The sequence below is a fragment of the Cinclus cinclus genome, chromosome 2 (genome assembly GCF_963662255.1).
Source record: "Cinclus cinclus chromosome 2, bCinCin1.1, whole genome shotgun sequence".
NCBI classification, from domain to species: Eukaryota; Metazoa; Chordata; class Aves; order Passeriformes; family Cinclidae; genus Cinclus; species Cinclus cinclus.
Window position 1 is genome coordinate 113,648,404 of NC_085047.1, and position 23,021 is coordinate 113,671,424.

The 23,021-nt window shown below is 42.6% G+C and overlaps 1 protein-coding gene across 1 annotated transcript in view; it reads right to left on the reverse strand.

Moving 5' to 3' along the window:
* Positions 1-23,021, reverse strand: part of BACE2 (beta-secretase 2) — a 46,445-nt gene continuing 23,424 nt past the window's right edge. The window contains exons 3-9 of the mRNA XM_062515216.1: positions 16,778-16,994; positions 14,683-14,811; positions 13,315-13,449; positions 10,431-10,532; positions 6,935-7,084; positions 5,554-5,722; positions 1-527 (exon numbers count right to left, since the gene is read on the reverse strand). Coding sequence (XP_062371200.1) covers positions 274-527; positions 5,554-5,722; positions 6,935-7,084; positions 10,431-10,532; positions 13,315-13,449; positions 14,683-14,811; positions 16,778-16,994 — 1,156 coding nt within the window. The 3' untranslated portion in view covers positions 1-273. The remainder of the gene's footprint in view (positions 528-5,553; positions 5,723-6,934; positions 7,085-10,430; positions 10,533-13,314; positions 13,450-14,682; positions 14,812-16,777; positions 16,995-23,021) is intronic.

Below are 23,021 nucleotides of genomic sequence, written 5' to 3' on the forward strand. Positions count from 1 at the left end.
TTTTAAGAAGGTACTGTAGAGAGCATAAAGGCTCACTGTACTGCAGTAGCAAATCCAGTACCGTAGCACTTCAGAGGTGGTTAACAGTGCTTTGGTTCAGAACCAGTGTTAGAAAATAAAGCTGTAAAAGTCATGACGCAGGATATTTGGTGGGATTTTCAACAGCGTTTTGTAGGAACGTAGAAAGGACTGAGGAGGCGTTGGCTTCTTCCCCTTGGCAGAGCTCTTTATCCTTGGCCCTGTTTTTCAGTCAGTTTTTTGGGATCCAGCCTCTCATTTCCACCGGTGGCGCACGAGGGAGGACTCGTCGTTGACCACGTCGTTGTCCGTGTAGCGGTGCTGGCAGCGGGGTGGGATGAGCAGCAGCACGATCAGGACCAGCAGGATGATCCCACACAGGCTCATCAGGGCGTAGGAGGCGATCCAGAGCACGGGCTCGTGGAAGGAAACGCTGGAGACGCAGTTGCTGGCGACGTCTGCTGTGGTGAAAGGGCCCTGGATCTCCGAGACGGGAGAGCCGTCAGCTTCTGGGGAGGGGCAGAAAGGAAAGGATCAGCTCTACAGACAGCGTTTACAAAGTACTCGTGTGTCCCTCTCCCTCTGTCACCGCGCATCTCGGCACGCTCGTGTTTTCATCACTGCAACAGAAATGCAAGAATCCCGCGTTCATAAAAAGGGACTCTGAAGCATAAGGAGAATGTGACTCTCCCACATCTCCACAGGCTGTCTAGGAGAGAACAGGCATTTCAATCAAAGCCCAAACCACTGGATCATGTTTTTGCCTCTACGCTAATCTTTCCAAAATATCCATTTAAACATCCTACAGCATCTGCCCTGCTGCTTGTTTCTGGCACTTCCAACAACTGGAAAAGCACCTCGGGTGATTCTCTGATCTTTTGTGTTTGCTGTCTTCTTAGGGAGCAGCAGGAAGGTTCTTCAGCTTCACAGACACCTTTGAGGACTTTATCCTAAACACAAGGTGCAGTGTATGAAGCAGCAGAGTCTTGTGGATGAAAATCCAGAAGGAAGGCGAGGTGAGGCAGGAGAGCTGGGTGACAGCTGTCCACAAAAGGGGAGTGGAGGAGAGGAAGGTCAGTGAGGAACAGGGACATGAAGGATCAGTGGTGTTGGGCCAAGAGAGCTAACCCAGCAACTCAAGAAACAATGACAAAGTAAAGGCAAGAAGCAGTTGTAATTTGCTTCTCTAGCCAGCCACTTCCCTGACACATCTGAGTATTTTTTTCATGAAGGCCTCAGTTTTAACTGTCCTGCTTGATTTCTGGCACATTTTACATACAGGCACAATCTTGCCCAATTGGAAGTGATCCCATCCGACTAAAAATTTTATCTCTGATATTCACATATCTTAGTCACAACTGCTGAAACCATGTTTAAAGAGATTACCGTAAATTACCCACTTGGAAGGAAGAAGGGAGCCTGGACTTTGCAAAGGTGGACTTTAAGGTTCTTAAAGTTCTTTTAAAAAAATGCAGAATAGGTTGGTTGCTTTATCAGCATAGATTTTGGTCATCATTCAGTCCCTGGCCTCATAAGACCTCATATTATTTTAAGATTTAAGTTTTTTTTAGACTTGACTTAATTGTGGGCTGGTGTTGAAATGAACAATTCTGCACCCTCACTCGTGTCCCTCACAGCCCCTCTCATGTTGGTGGAGGGAATGGGAGGCTGCAACTCGCAGATCAGATGGGAAACCATCCTTCACAACAAACAAAATGCCCAAACAAGGAATTTTCTGTGGAATCACTCATCTGAACCAACCCTTCCTCCACCCCTAAGTGTGGGAAGACTCCTTTAGCAGGAATATGCTGTGAGAGCAAACTGGGGGAACCTAAGGCTGCACCCACGAGGACCCTGGCACTGGTGAATAACCAAACACCCACTCCCCAAACTCTTTAGATTGTAAAATTCTGCCTAGAAAGTCTGTGGCAGAAATCCTTTCTGTCCAGAGCCCCAGGATTGCACCTTGTCTGCTGTGCAATTTTTTCTTCTGGACATCTCACCCCCTCCCACCATTGGTTTGTCTCTATTAAGTTCTGCAACACCAAACTTTGAGTTTTACATTTGACACCAATTTGAAATGCAAGGCCTGAGTATCATTACTTAGTTGAATTTTGAATAAGTGGGGGGAAAAGAAAAAGCAGTACAGTTTTCCACCTTGGAAATGGCTTTGAAAATAAACAGTCTCTAATTACTCATTATTTGGCTCGAGCACAATAATTACTCCTATTAAAGAAGACAACACAGAACTGTTGCCATAGTGGCTGACATTTTAAATTGCATTTTGAGAATGCTTGATAGCAGCACAGCCTCTGCTTTCTTCCCTCCAAAAGGGGAAAAAGTTTTCCCTCGCACTCTTCCACCCCCAGAGAAATTGAGAGGAAATTTGCCTAAATTGTTCAAAGAAGCCCTTAACATAAACTAACAGTGACACACACTCAGCATATTACACATTAACTGAATTAGAGTATTTTGATGCATTATTTTAGAATAACTGGTGGTACCTAACTACAGGACTTTTATAACCTTGAATAAATAAGGTTTTCTTCATTGTTGATGATTACAGGACAAAAAAGGTGCCTCTGGAAAAATGCTATTTTCTAACATTTGTGTAGAACTCCACACACGTTAGCTCACCCACTTAGGTGGTTACAAAGGCAGGAGAAATGGAATTAGATCAAATTCATCACAGAAGTATAAGGTACAGCTTGAAAGGGGCCCCTGGAAGTCACCTAGACCAGGATCCTACTCAGAGCAGGACTGTCAGGATCAATAGATCAGTTCTGCTGCAGATTTATCCAGCCAGGCCTCGTAAAACCCCGAGGGTGGGGACCCTGTTTCAGTGCTGTACCACCCACCTGGTGAAGGAAAAACTCCTCATGTCCAACCTTCCTGAATGTCCCTGGGAGATGTTGCTCTTTGTTATGTAGTTTCATTTTCATTTACCTTGGCTTGCATGTATCTTACAGCCTACCAAAATCCCAGCTCTTTCCCCACAGGGCTACTTTCCTTTTCCTTATTTTTTCCCCCTTTGTTTGGAAAGGGATCTTAAAGATTATCTACTTTAAACGCCCTGACATGGGCAGGAAACTTTCCATTAGACCAGGTTGTTCAAATCCCCATCCAACCTGGCCTTGAACATTTCCAGGTTGCTTCACTGAAACCAACTTGTTGATCTGAATATCCTATCTCAAAAAGAGACTTGATCCAAAAAACCGTCCTAGTCATCCTGTAAACACTAGGTTATCAACAGGCAACTCAAAATTATTTGTCTAAATAAGGGTTAAAGGGCTTTGTGTAATGAGGAAAAGGCAAATTGCCTGCTACAATGGAATAGCTTTGTGCAGCCATCTAACTTTCCTCATTCTAGGCACATGCTGGAGAATGAAAACGGTCCAAGGAATAATGTGGGATAAGCCAGTTCTCATCTCTAGCCAGGTGTGAAAAGTAACTTGGAAGTCCAGTGAAATTAAGGTTTTTTAGTCCTGTTCCCATAATTTTTGTATTCATCATGTACAGCTCTTAACACCTCACAAAAACACGGATTTAATTTAATGTTCGCTCTAAGAAAGCAAAGGTCATTGCAAAGCCACACTGGATGGACTTTAACATTCCTCTGTTTCTGAAGATTCGAGCCACCAGTAATTCAGTTTAATTTATGCCCAGGAGCTGACTAGAAGGCTCCAAATAAATGCCATTAATGTAGCTGCTAGGGAGGACATGGGAAGCCTGTTAGGCAGCTCAGTCCCTCATCGTGCACTGATGCTCACCACTCACAGCCATGGCTCTCTGATCAAAGTGCTGGTAAATATGGAACCCACGAGCTGTGAAGAAGTGAAACTCAGCCTAACTCAGCCCAACAATCCAGAGAAATGTCACCTGCCCTGTGTGAGTGGAGCCTGGCAACTCCGTGCACCTTGTCTGAGCCACTCGGCTGATTCCTCAGGAGGCAGAGTTCCCGTGAGGCTGGGTTAGACATGTGCAGAAAACGTGGGCAAGGACACAAGGAGGAAATGTCTTGGAGGTGTAATTCACGTATCCAAGCTCATGGAAATTCCAATGGCAGCTCTATTCAGCAAGCTCAGCTCTTCCTCTCTGGCAGAAGTGGTCAAACTCTGCTTGCAGGTAGCAATATTAACACCAAGGTGTTGTTATTATGGTTCCCTGATTATTTTTCTCAACAAAGCAGTTCTAATGCACAGCAGATACCTCGTGTTCCCTGCTGACCACACGTGGTCAATGTGTTCTGCCAGGTGCACCCTCCTCCCTCCACTGATGGCTGCAGCAGGACAGGGACAGGAGGCAGCTCCACACTTGCTCCAGCTGCAGTCAGGAGGCACCAGGAAGAATGAAAAGCAGGAAAACCTGGCCTGCAATATTTGTCCAGTTACATTCTCCTGCCAGATGCATTCAAATCGTGCCTTTCATCACTGCATGGCACCTCACACAAGTGTCCATAAAGCAGCTCACAGCAATATCCAGATTTTTCTCTGGAAAGTGAGCTCAAAGCTGATGAGTCGGAGCTTGTTAACAATGGAGAGATTAAAGAAAAAAAAAAAAAAGCTTTAAAACTGCCCTAGAGCTACAACTCAGCCAGCCAGTATCTCTGCTTTTCCCCTCTATGATTGCATTAAGCACTCCAGTCCTAACTAACTTTACTTTCTCTGAGATCTTAAAGAGGCACTGCCAGTTCCAGTACTTTTCTCATGCAAACCTCAGGTGAGACAATGTTTTTCAGGGCATAGACCATTCCTGTTTGGAGCACAGACCTGAATACGGGTGCACATCCATCCCCTCCACTCCCACTTGGATGTTCTTGTGATGTCAAGACAAGGTCTGAACAACAAGGGAAGGAAACCCCAAAATTCTGGGGTTTTAGCTACCTTTGGTAAGAAAAATCATGAAAGGTAACCAGCACTGTAAAATCAGCCAAAAATTATGAGCTTTTTCACATCTCCTCGGCAGCTAGTTAATTAATTAGTAGCTTTCTGCTTACAATGAGAAAAGTAATTGTTTAGATAAACACAAACACTATGAGTCTTAATGTGAGTCCATTTTCACCTCAGCTCTGGGAATTTCTGAGGGGCTGAACGGGCTCAATGTACATGAAGAGAAAAGTGTGAGTAAGGCACTCCACTGCACACTGCAAGAGCTGGTTTAAGAATCCATTTATGCACAACTCTGAGCAGGAACCAGCACAAAATGAAGCTGCATTAAAAACAGGGACTCATCTGATGTAAGTGTTGGGGAAACTGCACACAGAGACAGATGTCCCAGAAAGATCATCTCTGAGAGAGACAAGAACTCAGCACAGATACCCAGAGCTGAGGCTGATTCACTTCATGCCAAATGATGTTGCAGTACAGTTTTAATTTCCTTCCCCCCCTCCCCCCCCTTCTTTTGAAATGTGAATATCTTGGAATTTCTTTAAAAAACACCCTTCACACTGCAGGAGTAAAGACACTTTCAGATAAGTGGCAGAGGTGTTTCTCTGAGTTTCCTCACTCCCCAGATCTTGAGAAATTTTTCTCTTACCTGCACAGGGACTCACTGCAAAGCCCACTCTCCTCTGGGCTCTGTCAAAGATGACATAAAATCCTTCCATGACTGTAGCACCAATGACCAGAGCATTTGTGGAGGAGGAGATGCCAAATCGGTAGCACTGCAAATTATCTCCTATCACAAGGATGGGTTGAATATAAAGCTGTTAGAAATAAAATGAAAAAAAATAAATTAAAAAATGGAAGCCAGAGTGCAAAAAGCAACACCTCACAGCAGGTGAGACTGAAAAGTTCAGACTTTTTCATTTTTACAGTTCAGGCACGCAAATTCCACTGGAAATAGAGAATGGATAGGGGCAGACAGATTTTTGTACACGATTTAAAACTGGTCAATGCTAGCAGGCAGGTAAGAGGTAAAGCTCGTGGATTCTAAAATAAATTTGAACACGGTAAATCGCTACATGCAGGTCAACAGCAAATTCTCCAGATTCTCACTTTTCACCATATTTTCCATAAGGGAAGGATTGCTGAGGAAGAATTGGGGAGATGAATTCAAATTAGAGAATAATTTAGTTATTAAAATAATTATTAGGATGGAGTTGATTCAGTGTCAGCTTGAAGGTTCTAGATTTTATAAATTCAAGTCACATTTCCCCCCGTCTCCTTGGGGAAGATGAATGATTGCCAAGCTCTATGATCAATACAGAAAAAGCTTATCATAAGCCTTTACTATATTTCAAGTTAAAATGTACTTAATAGGTTCATTCTTTCCTTTGCTCCTGCCTGTCCCTTGAGGTAAAAGAATGTGTTAGTAATGTGAGAGGATACCAGCCTGTACTGCAACTTATAGGAGGAGAAGCCAGAGAAATAAAACAAAAGTGGCACATTATATTCTAAATATAATGGAATGGATGGAATATTAATAAAAGATAAACCAGGCAAGTTGCAGAAACTGGTGAAGAGCTCAAAAAGGGTCATAGCCAGGATTTTCATATTCAGAAGAAGTGCTGCAACTCAAAATGCCACAAGACACAAATCAATTCCCTTCCCAAGACGAGAAGATCAAATGAGCAGAGACATTCTGTATTGACATCTGACGTGGCCAAAGCTCATGAAAACAAAACAAAAGCTTGCCTGTTTTTCCTGACAAATTGAAAAAACAAATCCAAAAACCTCCCAACTAGATGGACGACACCGAGAAGGAAACCGCTTTGTGCTTTTCTTTTTTGCTTTTAGGTTTGACAAATTTGTTATTTTCCCCATGTAAAAATTGATTTTTAAAATTTGATTTTAAAAGGTTTCCCTTGCATGCAATAGCTCCCTATTACTGCTAATAATAGCTCCTATTTTAAAGAACATGTGCTTCATAATAGTAAAAATAAATACACAGATGAATAAACAAAGAAGGTTGAGACCTGTGGTAGGATAGAGATCCGAAACGACCTACTGGAGTTTTCATCCCTCAGATAAATGGAGATTTTGGGAAACAAGGACCAGGGTTTTTCAGTTCTATCCCAGCATGCAAGCTGTGAACCAGTCCAGAAACCAGAAGAGAATTCTTGTATCTGTAAAACAAACCAACCAAACCATTGATACTTACAGACTACAGACATTTTGATAGGTTTTTGTGAATGATCACTAGCAGTATTTGATAACTTCTTGAATTTCCAGGGAGAAATTCAAGAACACAAATCTGAGCTGCTTCTTCAAGGGCCAAAACAAAAAGCCAAACCCCAATGCCCCAACTGTTGTAACCCGTCATGAACTGGAGAAGGGGGAACAGGCAAAAGCGAGTTTTGCTCTCCCTTCCTTCCCCTTTTTGTCTCATTATTTCCTCTATTGCAGTGAGCACATGTGGCCTCCCTGAGCAATCAGTTGCACAATGGGATTTTAGTGCCTCCCTCTCTCCTCTCTGACCAAACACCAATGTTTTCATGCAGCATTTTATAAAAAGCACAAACCAAAATGCAAACTATGTGAATGTATATTGAGATAATGAGGTCGCCTCCCTTCCTCATGCACCTACAGCTTCTTACTCAGCTTCAGAGTTTTGAAACCAAGGCCTAAGTCAAAAGTCTCCTGCCATCTAAGGGGATCAAGGCTTGCTGTAATGGAAAGAAACACATCCCTCTGTCTCTTTTGCTGCCCTGTCACTCCCTACCGGTACAACCTGACATGCTTTTGAAATAAAACTGATTAACAGTACTCTGTAATATATATCCATGAAACTAACAAAACAAAAACCAAACCCCTACAGAGCTTGTTTGGCTAAGACAAACATCTTGCTCAATGTTCCTGTTCCCTGAAGCTGACCTGTTGCCACATCTGAGCAAAACCCCTCCTCATTTTCCTGCATTACTTTGGCTGGTTCTTGTTCCCCCACAAAGCAGCAGTCAAGGGGGGCTGCACAGCCAAAGCCTCCCACCTGGGTGAAGGAAAGAATGGAACCCAGCCTCTGCTCTCTCCTCATTTGTATTTATGTGTGATATCGATTATTCTGTAAGCATCAGCTCGTTCATTAAAATATGGCATTTTAGAGGGGACAGGCACTCGCCCCTGCCACACACCTGCCAGTCAAGTGTTGGCTGGGGCTGCACAGAGACTCCTGCCCATTTCCAAGTGCTCTGCTCTGTTCTTGGGCCTCAACAAGCACAGACTCGTGAGCAAGGAGATTTCCCACCACAAACAGCCCTTTTACCCTTAATTCTCAGTTCATGCTGAAGTGCATCCCTTGGCACGGGGCAGAGCACTCTTCCCTCACAGCTGAGTCCCAGTCCAAACCTGCTGAGAAACACAGGTCTCCTCTCTTTCCATTTTGTCTTGAAAAGTAGATCTGAGAAAAATGGCAAGATTCCACTCGGCCAGGTCAGGCCAAGCCTATAAAGTGCTCTGTTTTAAGTGCCTGCTTTAATTTACCAGAAAGATTGCATTATGCTTTGCATTTCTTTCCCTTCCTTCTACACTTTGCAGTGATGCATGTGGGAGATTTGAGTACACAATACCCAAAAGGCTATTAAAATAAAGATTTTAGGATTATCTGAGCCTTTCAACTTTTTAACTTAACATTGTATTACTGCTGTCCTGACTTCAGCTCAGGTAGGTGCCCCCCCCGCCAAATCTTCTCTGCCCATCTGCCAAAATCACCACCAAACTGCATCATAACAGCTGCTCTCTGAAAGATTTCAGTTCAAATAGTCTAGGTTTAAAAAAAAAACATCTGCACCACTAAAGAGCAGAGAGCTCACAGCCTTGTTTTTCAACTGAGCTGAAGAAAGGAATGTGCCACACATGGTTATCCCAGCGTATCTAAGAGGGAAATAACATCTGGCTGGGGTGCTCATAACAAGCTATAAGGAGCAGGAACTTGTTAACCTGGCTCGCCTGTGGTCAGAAAAGTGTGTCTGATTACAGCAGATGATTCTTTTTCAGTGGTACATCTCCTGCCAGAAGCACAGAGCTGCAGTACAATTGTTGAAAATAGCCATTTTCATGACATTGCTCCTACACAGCTGGAATCCCATCCTTGCACCCTGTAACTACTTTCTTATTTAGTTGACTGTCTCCCTTGTTTAGAGCTGTCAAAGTTAATTCTGGGGTGTGTGGAGGGAAAGGGGTACAGCAGGAAGGTCTTTGAGATTAAAAAGAACTCAGAAAAAAATGCTACTTTATGCATTTTTAATAGGAACGGGGAAAAAAACCCATTAAGTAGCGTGAATGGTTCCCCTCTAATACTTTATTGATCTGTTCACTGTTTCCTTGTCAGGTGGAAGGCCCCAGTTCAAAAGTCCTGACCAACATCAGAGAGGGTTGTGGACCACAGTGACCCACCCAGGAGGATTCCTCATCCACAGGGTGATGTTACAAGAGCTCTCGGGATGGCTTCTTTCAATTCTCCCCCCATGGACTGAAATGGTTCCAGTCAACACTTAAGTGTTGTGCAAAGAGAAGAACCCGTAACTGGTACATTTATTTCAGATACTGGACATCTGCAGGCAGTGAAGAACACTTCATGCTAAATCTCTGCTCTCAATCAAGTAGGAAAAAGGATCTCAATCTTGAATTATCAGCACACAGGCAAACACTCTGCCTTTGGGGCAGCTGCTTACTGTGTTTCCTGTGATTTGCATCAACAACCAAAGTCTGATTGTGAGTCCATGGCAAAAATACCAAGTTTGTTCACACTGAAAAAGCTGCTGTTTATTCTTCCTCTTTAACCTTCTTGGTGCTGTTCCTTGTATTGAACAAAAATTTATGAATAGTTTTTGTTAACCAGAAAATGCTGCTTCAGCCACTCTACACACAGAGAACTCCACCATCCCCATGCCCTGCTTCTAAAGCCCACTCTGTTCCCAAAGAAAGATGCTTTTGAACATAAATAATTCAATAATGAAGGTCAAAAGCAGCTTTATTGATATGAATAATCCTAATGAATGGCATTTATTCTAGACAGCTCTAAGAATTAAACTTGGAAAGGAACTGCTTGCAGCAGCAGGTTCTCCTACTTTATAAACACTGTTTTGAATGAAAAGACTGATTTTTGCACTCTTAAATACTTTGAATCAGAGCAACAGGGATTATGTCCATGTTTCTGAAATGCTTGAAATAAAATACTCCATCTCTGCCCCATTTCTGATGCATTTTCATACACACAATTCTTGTCTGCACTTGTGCCCCCCCCCCCAACTTTTCCCTCCTCCTTGTCTTTTTTTTTTCCACCTCTTCTTTTCCATCAAAGGCCATCAGTCATTTCTCCCTTATTAACAGGGCTAGACCAGGGAAGGTTCTGCTCCCCTCAGGTGAAAAACCCACGCCTTGCAAGGCAGGCAGCAAAGATGGCACTCCTTTCAAAGACCCTGTGATCTTTTAACAGGAATTTCACATTTTTGGGCAGGTTTCATGGCATTTTCTTACCAGGGATGTGCGAGCTATTGCCTGCACCACAGCACTGAAGACTTTCTCTGGCAGTCGAAGGAGAGTGGTTCCACTGTCTACTATGGCTTTATCAGCATTGTACTGGGGAGGGGAGAAAGAAAAAAAAAAAAAGACAGAAGTTGTACGCTGCAGTTACTGTAATGCAGATCCCACTGTCTCCTAACCAGAACAAAGCTGCTCCTTTTTGGCAGCTGCCTTCCCAGAACTGCATGTCATACTTGTCAGCAGCTCTCTCCAGCTGACAGCTTCAATTCCAGTGAAATCTGAGAGTAAAAAAACCCAAGATACCATCAGCCTAGAGACAAGAGTGGGTTTATCTGCACCGGTCAGGAAATTACTGTGTCACCACAGCTGGTGCAAATGGCCACGCTGCTGTAAAAGAGTGAAGTCTGGCCCCTCTCAGAGGGGGAAAAAGCACTTTAAAATTCAGTACAGAGGTGTTAAACACCCTGATGCAGCTTCCAAGCCCTGACTCAAGGTCTCTGCTAGCATGGGAACAACTCTAGTTGAAACACAGAAGCCTGTTTTAATGGCTGGCATATCTAATATAGGAATAACCAGAAAAAAATATTACATGTCTGTACTGGCTCAAGAGTACAAATGCCACACCTTTATCCCTTGACTGCTGAAAACCCAAAAAATAACCATCAAACAAACAAATAAAAAAAAACCAAAGAAACCCCACAAAAACAAAAACAAAAAAACAAGTCCAAAGAAACTTGAAGTTTCAGTCTTCAGTCTTGCTGCCTTGAAATCTGCACAAAAACCCACCCACAGCAAACATCTCTCTTATTGCTACAAGTTCGACCCTAAAATTAAGAGATTTCACCAAACTTCAGATACTGTAAATGAGGTATAAACTTTTTAAAGTGCAAATCTTTTTTCATGAACTCCTTAAAAACTATGATTAACTGTGGGGAAAAAAAGAGGCAAGTAGCACTGGCAGCTATTTTGCATTAACTACTTTTGCTGCCACTTTAGGCAGCAGGATTAATATAACTGAACTGTGACATTTTTATGGCATAATCATAAGACACAGGATGATATGCAGCCTAAGCTACTTAGGAAGAGGTCAAACAGCAAGTGAATTTAAAATACACTGGTTTGGGTGTTATCAAGTCACATGGAGTCCCTTTAGATGCGGTGACAAAAATAAAAGCCACCAAAAAATTAAGAAAAAGTATGTCTGACAGTTATTTCCACATTTCTTTTCGAAAGAGCTGCTATGGGGCTGCCATACAGAGCTGCCAGAAAAGCAAACAGGAAAGCGTTTATTACACACTCGGAAATACTTCTGAAGAGTGGAAAGAAATGCCAAGGCATTTTGGAGTCCATTTTAACAGATTTGTACCACAAAATACACAATCACTGGCAGCCTGGAATGCCACCCTTGGGGAAAAACAAACAAAAAAAAAGTAGTTAAAAGGGTTGACCTTTTATATTGATATAAACTGATATAAAGCTGGGAAAAATCTGGGAGTAGTGGGACTGCTCACATGGGGACTGAGCACCTGGTTTTGCTTTCCTGGTTAATATTTACCATTGCAAAGTGCACTTCTGGCAGCTCAGGACTTCTCCCAGCCCCACTGCCAGGCTCAGGGCCACAGCTGTGGTGGAGCTCTGGACACATTCCCAGCATTGAAGCAAGGGGACAACTTTTCCCTGGCAAGGAAAGGAGCAGTCCCTGGTGAAGGCTGTGAAAAAATGTTCCATTTCCTAGAAAACAACAGAGAGGAGAGAGGGCACCCAGCTCCTCATCCTAGATTGAATCACGCATCCTCTGCAAGCTCCTAACCAGCCAAACTTTAATTGTACTGCTCCTGTTTTACTGCTCTTCCTCTGAATTTCGGTGGGAAGGTCTCCTTTGATCCAGGAAGGCTTGATCCTTCTGCACCAGTGAAAGCAACCCCTGGCTCAGAAAAGAGCAACAATTACAGGAAACTTTCCTGACACACCACCGAATTTTTCAGTGAGTTGTTTTCTGGCAACAGCGTGTATTAAACCACTGAAGGGCTCCCCTTCAAAAACATATTAACTGCTTCTTAAGGCAAGAAAGAAAAGCAAACATTTACTTTAAAAGATCAGTGGTTTTGCTTTCCTAACAGCACAATAGAAGCATTTAAACAAACCTTGTTCTGCTTATTGAGTTGAAAGCTGCTGCAACTCGTTTTAAATAATTGATATGGCAATATGATTTCAATATTTTGCATGGAAATATAATATTTATGCACATGTAATATTGTAATCATGAATTCCACTTAATTTACATGAACTATACTAAACTTATCACGTCCCATTGATCTCCAACTAAGAGCATGAGAGTAAAATGAAATTAGGATGTCTAAAGAAATTGGGGAATAAAAAATACAGAACTAAAATCAAAACATGAATAGCAACAAGCAAGAGTAAGAAAGAGATAAAGAACACACATACACAAGAAATGGCTTTGGAATAAAAATTGCAACTGCACAGTCTCATTAGAATGATCCAGATTCAGCAGAATATTATTCCTAATAGAAACAGAAAGCTTATCCATCAGGAATAATAACTGCCAACCATAAGAGAGCAAAAGTTGATTGCAAAAACATAAAATAAAAAAGGAAGCCTAGGTTGAGAACTTTACGAAGCAACCCGGGGTGACATCTGTCCACTGCCATCATGAGCTGTGAGCTTAGACAGTCAAAAATCTCTAAGGTCAGTCCAAAATCTCCCATTTCTTTTGTTTGACCAGAATTGCTTTAATTCAGTTCTCAGGAGACTGCAATGCACGTCTGCTTGCCAAGACAAAACTGACCCATTAGGGTTTTTTTTCCCTCAACCAAACCTGGATTTCACAGAGGCAGGAACACAGAAGGGCCAATACCTCTCTGCAGTCCAGCTCGAGGTTCTGTCCCCCAACCTCCAGTTTGAGGATTTCCACCTGGTAGTACCACTCCTCTTTGATGGGTGTGTACCAGATATCCCCCGTGTACAGACTGGGCTCAATTCCACCCAGCACCTAAGGGAAAGGAGAAAAGAAAGTCACACACTTTAAAATCCCACATGTTTGGATTTGGGGCAAGTGCACACAATAAAAAGGGGTATTTAATTCTGATAGGGGCGTCAAAGTTTTAACTTAGCATTACTTGTTAGGATTTTACTGTCATGTTCTCTGTCAATAATAGAGCAGTGTGAAACATCTAGACATTAAATGGATTGTGCTTCAGTCAAACAGAATTCCCATGCTGGGCCAAATTATCAGCATTTTCACCTACAACATCACACTGGTTCTATTATGAAAACTCCACTGTTTGAAATTAAAACAGTCTCTTAGGTGGTTAAACCTAGGCAATGTATAAAAACGGGACAGAATAATAAACGTGAAAAATTTGCTTTATCAGATCAGGAAAGCTTCAATGCTGTCCAAGAAGATTTCAGTTTTTCTTACACACATCTGAAATGGAATCCCATCCTGCTACCACTATTAGCTTCCATCAAAACCTAGGCTGAGGATAGCTGGGAGCATTTGTAGACTCTCTGACTCTGAACTTAACCTAAGAAAGTTCTCTCTTGGTCTTCAGTTATAAGAATAACATTTACAATATGTGAATTCTCTTCAAAATAAGTATTTGTGATCAGCTCCTGCGCTGAGATATTTATTTCAGCATCATTTGGGAACAGTCATTCCATCTCCCAATTCCAGATACATAATGGGCCAATTCATGGTCTCACTAAAGATGATGGAAAGGCTGCCCAGAGTAGCAGCAAGCAGGAGATCAGATCTACAGATTTTTTCCCTTTAATATGTTGGTGGGAAACAAAAAAAAAAAAAAAAAAAAAAAAGGAAAGCCCCTTGCTTCCTCTCCCCCTTTTCACGTCATGTAAAAATAAAAAAAATTTACTGTAGCATTTTGATGAGATTGAACAAATTTATCAGCTGAATAAGGGGTTGCTCAGTTCGAGAAATATAGCAGAATCTGCCCTGAGGAAACACCACAACATTAATGTTTTTCTTTGTTAAAAGATTAAAAGTTTACTCAAACTTGAGAGAGAAAAAAAAGAATTGACAATGAAAATAAATAAGACTCGAATTTTGCCTAAGGGCGTAGCTTTTCTTTCTTTAAATAGAAAGCATATTTAAAACACAAAAATATATTTAAACAGTAGATTTGGCAGAAGCAGGGTAGTCAGAGAAAAGAGGGAGAGAGATGAACAAAGATACATTTTCCCTCTCCTATTGACAGATACCCACAAGACTACCTCCGTTGGTACCACTTCCAGAAACAGGGAGTCCAGCACCACACATCTGCAGGGAGAAAATGTTGGGGATCTTTGCCTGCCTCACGAGGGAATCAAAGAATGTCTCCACAGAACTTGAAGGCTTGAAGGTGTTGAAAAGCAGAACAAACAAACAAAAATAGAATTGTAGGGTTCATTAGAAAGTTTCTTCGCAGAAATCAGCAAATCATTCAAACAAGATCACTTTTCATGAGTAAATTGAATTTCTGACAAGCAGCTGATGAAGGTTCTAGATATAATAAGTCATTAAAACCCCAATATCTGTCATTTTTCTGTTTCTGCTGTTTTTAAAAACATTTTTACTACTGACCACAGTCAATAGTAAATTATAATAGTAATAGTAATAGTAATAGCAATAGCAATAGTAATAGTAATAGCAATAGCAATAGTAATAGAAATAGTAATAGTAATTTGCTGCTGCCACCAAATCCCTAAAACACAGGAGTAATTTTCAATTGCAGTTTCCAAACCCAAACACCAGCTTCAGGCAGAAACTCTCACCATTAATTTCTGTTTGGAAAAAGCTTTGTGTTATTAGAACATTCAAACATAACTTGTCTTTCACACCTTTCCTTAGTTAAAAAGCAGAATTTTAAGTCATGATTTTCAGTTTTTCAACACTATTGAATTCTAATGAACTTTGAGTTCAGTGGCCCTGATTTCCTCTCTTTTCTTTTGAAGAACTTCATATCCAAGCATGCTCTCTTCAGCTGGTTACTGGCCAGCAGGTTCTTCCTGACACTGCAGGTCCTGTTTTCCATTGCAGTCACTGGAGTGCTGCAACTTCCCTGTAATTCAGATTTGTGTGCACAGAGGTCCAAGAGGCCAAGTGCTCTCACTACATAAAGCCCAGAGCAGTCTCAGAAACCAACATCCCTGAAGCCCTTGGAAGAAGGGAAGAACAAATGCCCTGAGTACTCTGTTTGGCCAAAGCAGAATTTGAGAAGCTCCTCTCCTCTCCTCTCCTCTCCTCTCCTCTCCTCTCCTCTCCTCTCCTCTCCTCTCCTCTCCTCTCCTCTCCTCTCCTCTCCTCTCCTCTCCTCTCCTCTCCTCTCCTCTCCTCTCCTCTCCTCTCCTCTCCTCTCCTCTCCTCTCCTCTCCTCTCCTCTCCTCTCCTCTCCTCTCCTCTCCTCTCCTCTCCTCTCCTCTCCTCTCCTCTCCTCTCCTCTCCTCTCCTCTCCTCTCCTCTCCTCTCCTCTCCTCTCCTCTCCTCTCCTCTCCTCTCCTCTCCTCTCCTCTCCTCTCCTCTCCTCTCCTCTCCTCTCCTCTCCTCTCCTCTCCTCTCCTCTCCTCTCCTCTCCTCTCCTCTCCTCTCCTCTCCTCTCCTCTCCTCTCCTCTCCTCTCCTCTCCTCTCCCGACATTCCATGAAGTCAATAAAAACAACTCTCACAACTCTGGAGTAAAACACCCTCATCAGGCAGTGCTGAATTGTTTGTTCTGTCTGTTTAGAACTCACTTTTTGGTGAAAATTACATCTTTGTATTTTTCCAATCACATTATCATTTTTAGATTTTAAGGTTATACATTTTGGACTATAATTTGCAGGTTTTAATTGAATCTTCTACCTGGATTTTCCTGCCTCCAGAGGAGCAGGATGTGCTTGGTTCTGTGCTCCTGGAAATACTGTAGGTAATATTTTTTCTGAAATTATCCATCCACCTCGACTTGATGAATGGAGAATGTCCTAGATTGAACTGCTGAGGGCTTTGCCTTGGACCAGTTTTGAGAAGTATGATCAGAGCTCTAATACCTCCCTCCACACACACTGCACAACCACACTCTGGTACTACAACCTCTATAAAAGCTTATGCATTCCAGAGGAGCTAAAATCAGCATTTCCATCACCAGAAAAGCCAAAATGCTTACATGGGGCTGTGGTACCATCACAACCCAATTTATTCTTTCTGGAACAAAGAGAGAAGATCTGTAGGAAAGAGTGGCTGGAAGGGTGGAGTCTAATGCTGACAGATCATCTGCTGGCTTTATTTTAACAGATTTCTATTTATTGTCCTTGTGGAAGACAATCAGTGGGGAAGGGATGGTTTACCTTGGCTAAGGCATCGTAGGCAAGGCCAAGGATCCCGTGCCATTTAACCCCTGGCAGGAAGAAGTTCTCTGACTCGAGGATGGTGGCAATGTTGATGGTGTAGCTGCCATCGAGTCCTTTGGGCATGGTGATGACATCTGTGCCCAGCACTCCAGTCCAGCTGCCTTGGCTGTACTTCACTGTGACCTCAATCCCTTGAGATCTGTATGTGCTTGACCTTTAAAAGAAAAAGTCACACTGATGCACAGGCTGCTCATTTACAATGCAAGACAAGAGAATATATTCAAACTCAATTTTGCCTAGACAGGGGGGAAAAAAGTAAATTAAGCATGCAAAATATGCATTCATGCTGCTTGTAAAACCAAGAAAAAGCAGAAATTAAAAAAAAAAAACCCAAAACTCAGAGCTTCATTTTTATCCAGAAGCCATCAATAACTCAAATCTTTACAATGTGTTTTTTAAAAAGTCACTAATCTAAGGTATTATGTCACCTAGTGCAGTGTCCCTGACTCAGACTGGTCCATAGGAGCAACACTGAACTGGAGAAGGAATGTATTAAATGGCACTAAAAAATGGAAAGCTTCTGAGTTTGAATCTAAAATTGAAATGTCAAGCTAAGTGAATAGCTGTAGACTAATAGGTCATTAATATTCCTAAAAGATCCATTTTGGGTAAATTGGAATATTACTGTGAGTATCAGCAGTAAGACAGAGGTTTCCTAAACCTGCAGGTTACCCTATCTGTGAGGAAGTAAGTAGAATTTGGTATTATTAACAAATAATTCACTGACTTGGAGGAAGAAAGGAACTATTTCTTTCTAGACCAGAGAAGCAAAGGCAAAGGAGCAGTTAAGTATGGCAAGCAAAGGGAGGAACTGAATCCTGTTTAACAAAAACATTAGTAAAAGCTTCAATAGATTCTTCATTTTAAAGACCTGCAATCCTTCAGCAATCATATCCCACCCACATCTCTACTGAAGAGCTACAGAAGTTCCAGATCCCTCACAATTTACTTTAGATTCCCTTCTTGGCACACAGCTTTCCCTTTTGGAGAGACACATGACCACACTCAGTCCATCTCAAGAGATTTTTCACAGCTTTCTGGAATGTAAATTAAGGGGAGGGGAAAAAAAAGCATAAAATAAATTTGTAACAGCATCTTTACATGTGTGTAGAACAACAGAAAGTGCAAGGGTTTATCGGGGCAGATACTTTGATCAATCCAGCTTTAATCTAACAGCCATATGGAGTGGCTTCACAGCCTCTGTGCCCGAGCTCACCAGCATGAATTTGGGGTGATTTTCATTATTGTGAGGAACAACCTCCAGATGGCAACCTGGACAAGTCCCATAATTCCAACACTTTCTCCTGAGGGGCACTTTGGCCATATGGACCATACAACTGACTCTTCCTAGCTAAGGAAGGGAGGGAGGCCAGGCTCTAACCCTAAGCAGTTCCTGACACTCCCAAGACCTGACCCTTCAAGGGTTAGCATCCAAGAAATAAATGAGAGAATATTTCAAAATGCAGGAGTTCCAGAGATATTGGTATTGCCTACATCTGATCACTTCCACTGGTCCTGTGTAATTCTTCATTTGTATGACACTTACACAAAGGAACATCTCTGCGCAGGCAAGGTCTTCAGAACACCTCTGTGACATTGGCAGTACATTTTATAAATCAAAATAGAGTCTGAAAATTAGTGGCATAAGGGAAACTGGGGGGCAGGAAATGAAAGGGACAACACAAAGTGTTCTTCATGTAGAAAAGTGTCTGGCTGAGCAGCAGAAACATCTGAAAATCAGAGAGAAAACTGAATGCTGGGAGAATTAAGCAAAGCAAATATACAAACACAACAGTTCATGACTAGAACAGCAGCAGCACACAGCTCTTCTTCCACAGGCAGGAAGAGCCTGATGGATTGAGCTGTGGACCAGGACACAGAAGGACTGGATTCATTTCCCAGCACAACTGGTGACCTTTCCCTTCCTCAACATTTGTGCCTCAGCTTCCCCACCTGTAGAAATAGATATGAAGACAACCATCTGATTTGTAAAGTTCACAAATGTCATATTGAAGAGAAGACTTTATTACTTCCTTCAAGGAGCAAAATCAGTAATACGGGAAGGGATCTTGCAGTAAATTATATTCTATTCTCCAAAACCACTTCCTGCCAAATCCTCATGCAGGTGATCAGCCACTCTGGGTTTGTTTTTTTTTTTTTTTCACCTTTCCACCTCACTGATCTAAAGGAAGAAAACTTCAGAGGTCAAAACTAGAGACTTCTTGTAATTCATGGAGTGTTTTAAAACAAACATGCAGCGCAGGAAAGAAAATAACAAACAAGCTGTTTTGGCTGTGGTGAGGAAAGAAGAAATCCACTTCTTCCAGCAGGGCAAAATATATCTTAGCCAGAGGCAAGGAATAAGGGCTCCTAGATAGTGGTGCTGCAGTAATCCTAATCCCTTCTCCCTCTCCTTCCCATTCCTGTCTTCTCTCCAAAGCAGCCACCAGAAACTTGGTTCTCAGACTTCAAATGGATCTCGAGCCCCAGCTGAACAAACCAGCAGTGGGGTAATTTTTTCTCTTGCAGAGTTAATCCTTGTTACCAGCACACAGCACAGAACAAAACACAACCAGAATCTTGTTTCTCATGTCACCATCCCTTTGCAGCAAGCTCAACATGACAACAGCAAATCCACCACAGGCAGGAAGCCCTGCATAACAAGACCTCACCAAACAACTTTAAGACAAAGCAAACATGAAACTACAACAGAAAGTATTCATTCCTAACCAAGAAGTCTCATCTAATCTGCAGGGCTTCCACAGAAATTTTATAATTCATTCCAAACCACAATCTGTACAGTGCACACAACCAATTTTGCAGGATCACAAGCAGCACTTTCTTTTGTTTGATGGTATATAACTTGCTGTATTACCTCAGTTTACTGCCTGTATTTCTCTTACCTCCCCATCTGTTGGAAAGATCAACTCTTGAGCAGCTTGCTTTTGAACCTTCAGATGGTGAGGCAGTAGGTACTCTTTATTTATTTACTGAAGTAAAACTGAATACTGATCCTGAATACTGAAAGCCCTGAGCATGTCAGATTTACATACTGCTGCAGAGCCATCACTGATCACTTGGGTTCAAGTGTAAAAACCCTTTATATGTCTGTTTAAGTAGCTCTTTTATCATAAGTAGAGTACTCAACAAAGCTACTTGCTATTTTGAACAGCATGAGAAACAAACACTGTGATTTCTTTTCAGTTCAGGACGAATCAGGTCATTTTGCAAAACCTTATACACCGTGGTGACTTACAGAGCATGATTATCACAGCAAACTCAGAACTTTTCACAGCAAAGGTTTGTCAGAGCCACTCAAAAGCCCAGGTTGTGAAGGAGTGCATGGTAACAGCTTCACTTGCTTTGTACAGAAAGAGCCAGATAATTAAACAGCAGGATTATATCACATAGATTAAATGATACACAACATCATTTAACTAGCTAGTTCTGGAATTGCTCCAGGAGGGCTCTTCCTGAAAAACACACTCTCTTTGGGTCCTTTGAAACAAAGATAGTGCCTTTCCCATGCACTCCCCTCAATCTCAGTCAAAAAAGAATCATGCATTCAATTTCTGATTTTGATCATCTGAATAAAATTAAACTAAGAGTGTGGCACCAGGAAATTAAGACCCATCACTCTCTCCAACACAACATGAATATTCTAATAAGCACACATCTATAACTCATAACACATTAATTTAACAAATTACTAATCTTTCTTTCTCCTGTCTTCAACTTGCAGTTTAAGATGTCGGAAGCACTTCATGACAATACAGGGAAAAACTGCAGGAGTGATTACCAGATGAGAGGAAACACCTTTATCTAATTTTAAGTGTTCCTCCTAGGAAGAAAAGTGCCCATAGGTTGTTTTTCTTATTTGCACGTGGGCAAAGGTTGCTCTTGGGTAATTTTGCAGATGCAGCTGATGTGATATCAATGCCCCTGTTTACCATCCCTGCAAAATCATGGCAACCAAGTGTGTTTGTTTGGGCTGGGGATAGAGTTAATTTTCTTCACAGTAGCTAGCACAGGCTGTGTTTTGAATTTGTGCTGAAAACAGAGTTGAAATGTAGAGATGTTTTCATTGTTGAGCAGCTCTTGCACAGAGCTGAGGGCTTTTTTTCCTTCTCACCATACCCCACTGAATCACTGCCAGGCTTGGTGAGAATTTGGGAAGGGACACAGCCAGGACAGCTGACCCCAGCTGACCCCAGGGATGTCCCACACCATGGTGTCATGCTCAGCATATACAGATGGGGGATGAAGGGGGAAATGTTTGGGGTTATGGCGGGGGAGTGAGTGGCTGTGTGGGGCTGAGCTGCCATTGAGGTTTAAACCAGAATTCCAGGGAAGATGTTCTGACTGCTGGGAAAAGTCTGTCCTAAGGCCAGTCTCAAAAAGAGACAAGCAGCAGCACCCAAGGAAGTGGGGGTGACTGGGATTCACCGCCAGCCAGGAAAAGCCTTAAATAAAACCTCCTGGAATGTGTTTCCAAGCATGTGTGAAGGGCAGTCATGCAGTCACAGACACTCAAGGAGGAATTTCACAGGCACATCACACCTGATCTCACTGCCTTCTACATCAAGACCGGATGCACAGGTGAGGAGAGCAGTGGCTGTAGCATATCTTGGCTTCAGCCAGGCTTTGGACCCCATCTCCCATGGCATTCCCATTTGGAAGCTGAGGAGGTGGGGCTGAACAAACCAGCCAGGGTGTGCGTGAAGAGTGAAGGCTGCACCTCTGGGTCCAAAGGACCCATTGACTTGTGACAAGCAGAGACCCCCAGGGGCTGTGAGTGGAGGGAAAACTGTTCCACAGCCTGGAGAAAAGGAGGCTCAGGAGAGATTTTCTCACTCTTTACAAGTCCCTGGCAGGAGGGTGCAACCAGGTGAGACTCAGTCTCTTCTCCCAGGCAAACCAGCAACAGGGGACACAGCATCAAGCTGTGCTAAGAGAGGCTCAGGCTGGACACCAGGAGGAATTTCATCATGGAAGGGGTTGTTAAACACTGCAACAGGCTGCCCAGGGAGGTGGTGGACTCATGGCCCTGGAGGTGTCCAAGGAAGGCCTGGAGGTGGCACTCAGTGCTCTGGGCTGGGGACAAGGTGGGGATGGTCACAAGTTGGACTCCGTGGTCCTGGAGGTCTTTTCCAACCCAAATGATTCCGTGGTTCTGTGAGTGTCTTCATCAAGAACCCACATGAAGGACAGACTGCACACTCAGATGTGCATGGGATCTACATCATGCTGACTGTGACAGCCACGAGTTACCTTTTACAGGTCAGACAACAGGAAATATTTCCTCCCCAGGAGAATGGCACAGCACTGCAACACTCTGCTTGGACAGAGTGTGGATTCTCCATCCTCAGAGGTTTTCTGGACTTGGCTGGGCTCAGCCATGGCTCACCTGCTCTGCTGACAGCCCCAGATCATTTAGGATGTGTGCTAGGGGACCTACAGAGCATTTTTAGAAATATCTACTTGATTTCACTGGGGCCAAGGATCCCTCCAATTTATTTATTTAAATGTAGTTAAAGTATTTAAAATGGAAAAAGCATGGTGCGCCGAGGAGTCTGCTAATGTTTGTATTCTGAGCACACTGCAGGATTCCATCAGTGCAACCCAAACCAGAAACTGTTGGTGCAGTTCCTCTGGACTGTAATGACTTGATTTTGAGTAATTTTACAAAGCACCCTTAACTAACAATTCAGGGCCTGGACTTCAAGGTTTCATCATTAACCTTATATTAAAATTCTCAAAACACAGTGTCTACTGAGAACACCAGTCAGAAGCTGTAACCTTCACATGATTTCAGTCTGTCTTTCTCCACACACAAGCTCTGCTGTTGCTGTTTCTAATGAGAGAGGCCTTGTCCTTCCAGTCTCAATAACATCAATTAAGAGACAAGGGAGAAAGAATACTTGTGCTTTTAATTCTTGCAATTAAGTTTTCTCTAGCTACTGCCTATAGAAAGGGATAGCTGGCTGGCATGGAAAACCCTGCAGCAGTGCAGAAATAGCCATCAAGGGCAAATTCTGGATTTCCCAGACCTGCATCATATCAGCATGATATGAAATATCTCCATTAACATCTAAATATATGACAGGTGGTGAGGCTACTCTAGTAAGCAGCATGGAAATAACAGATTTCCCTCCATTCCATTCCCAGTTCATCTTCTTGG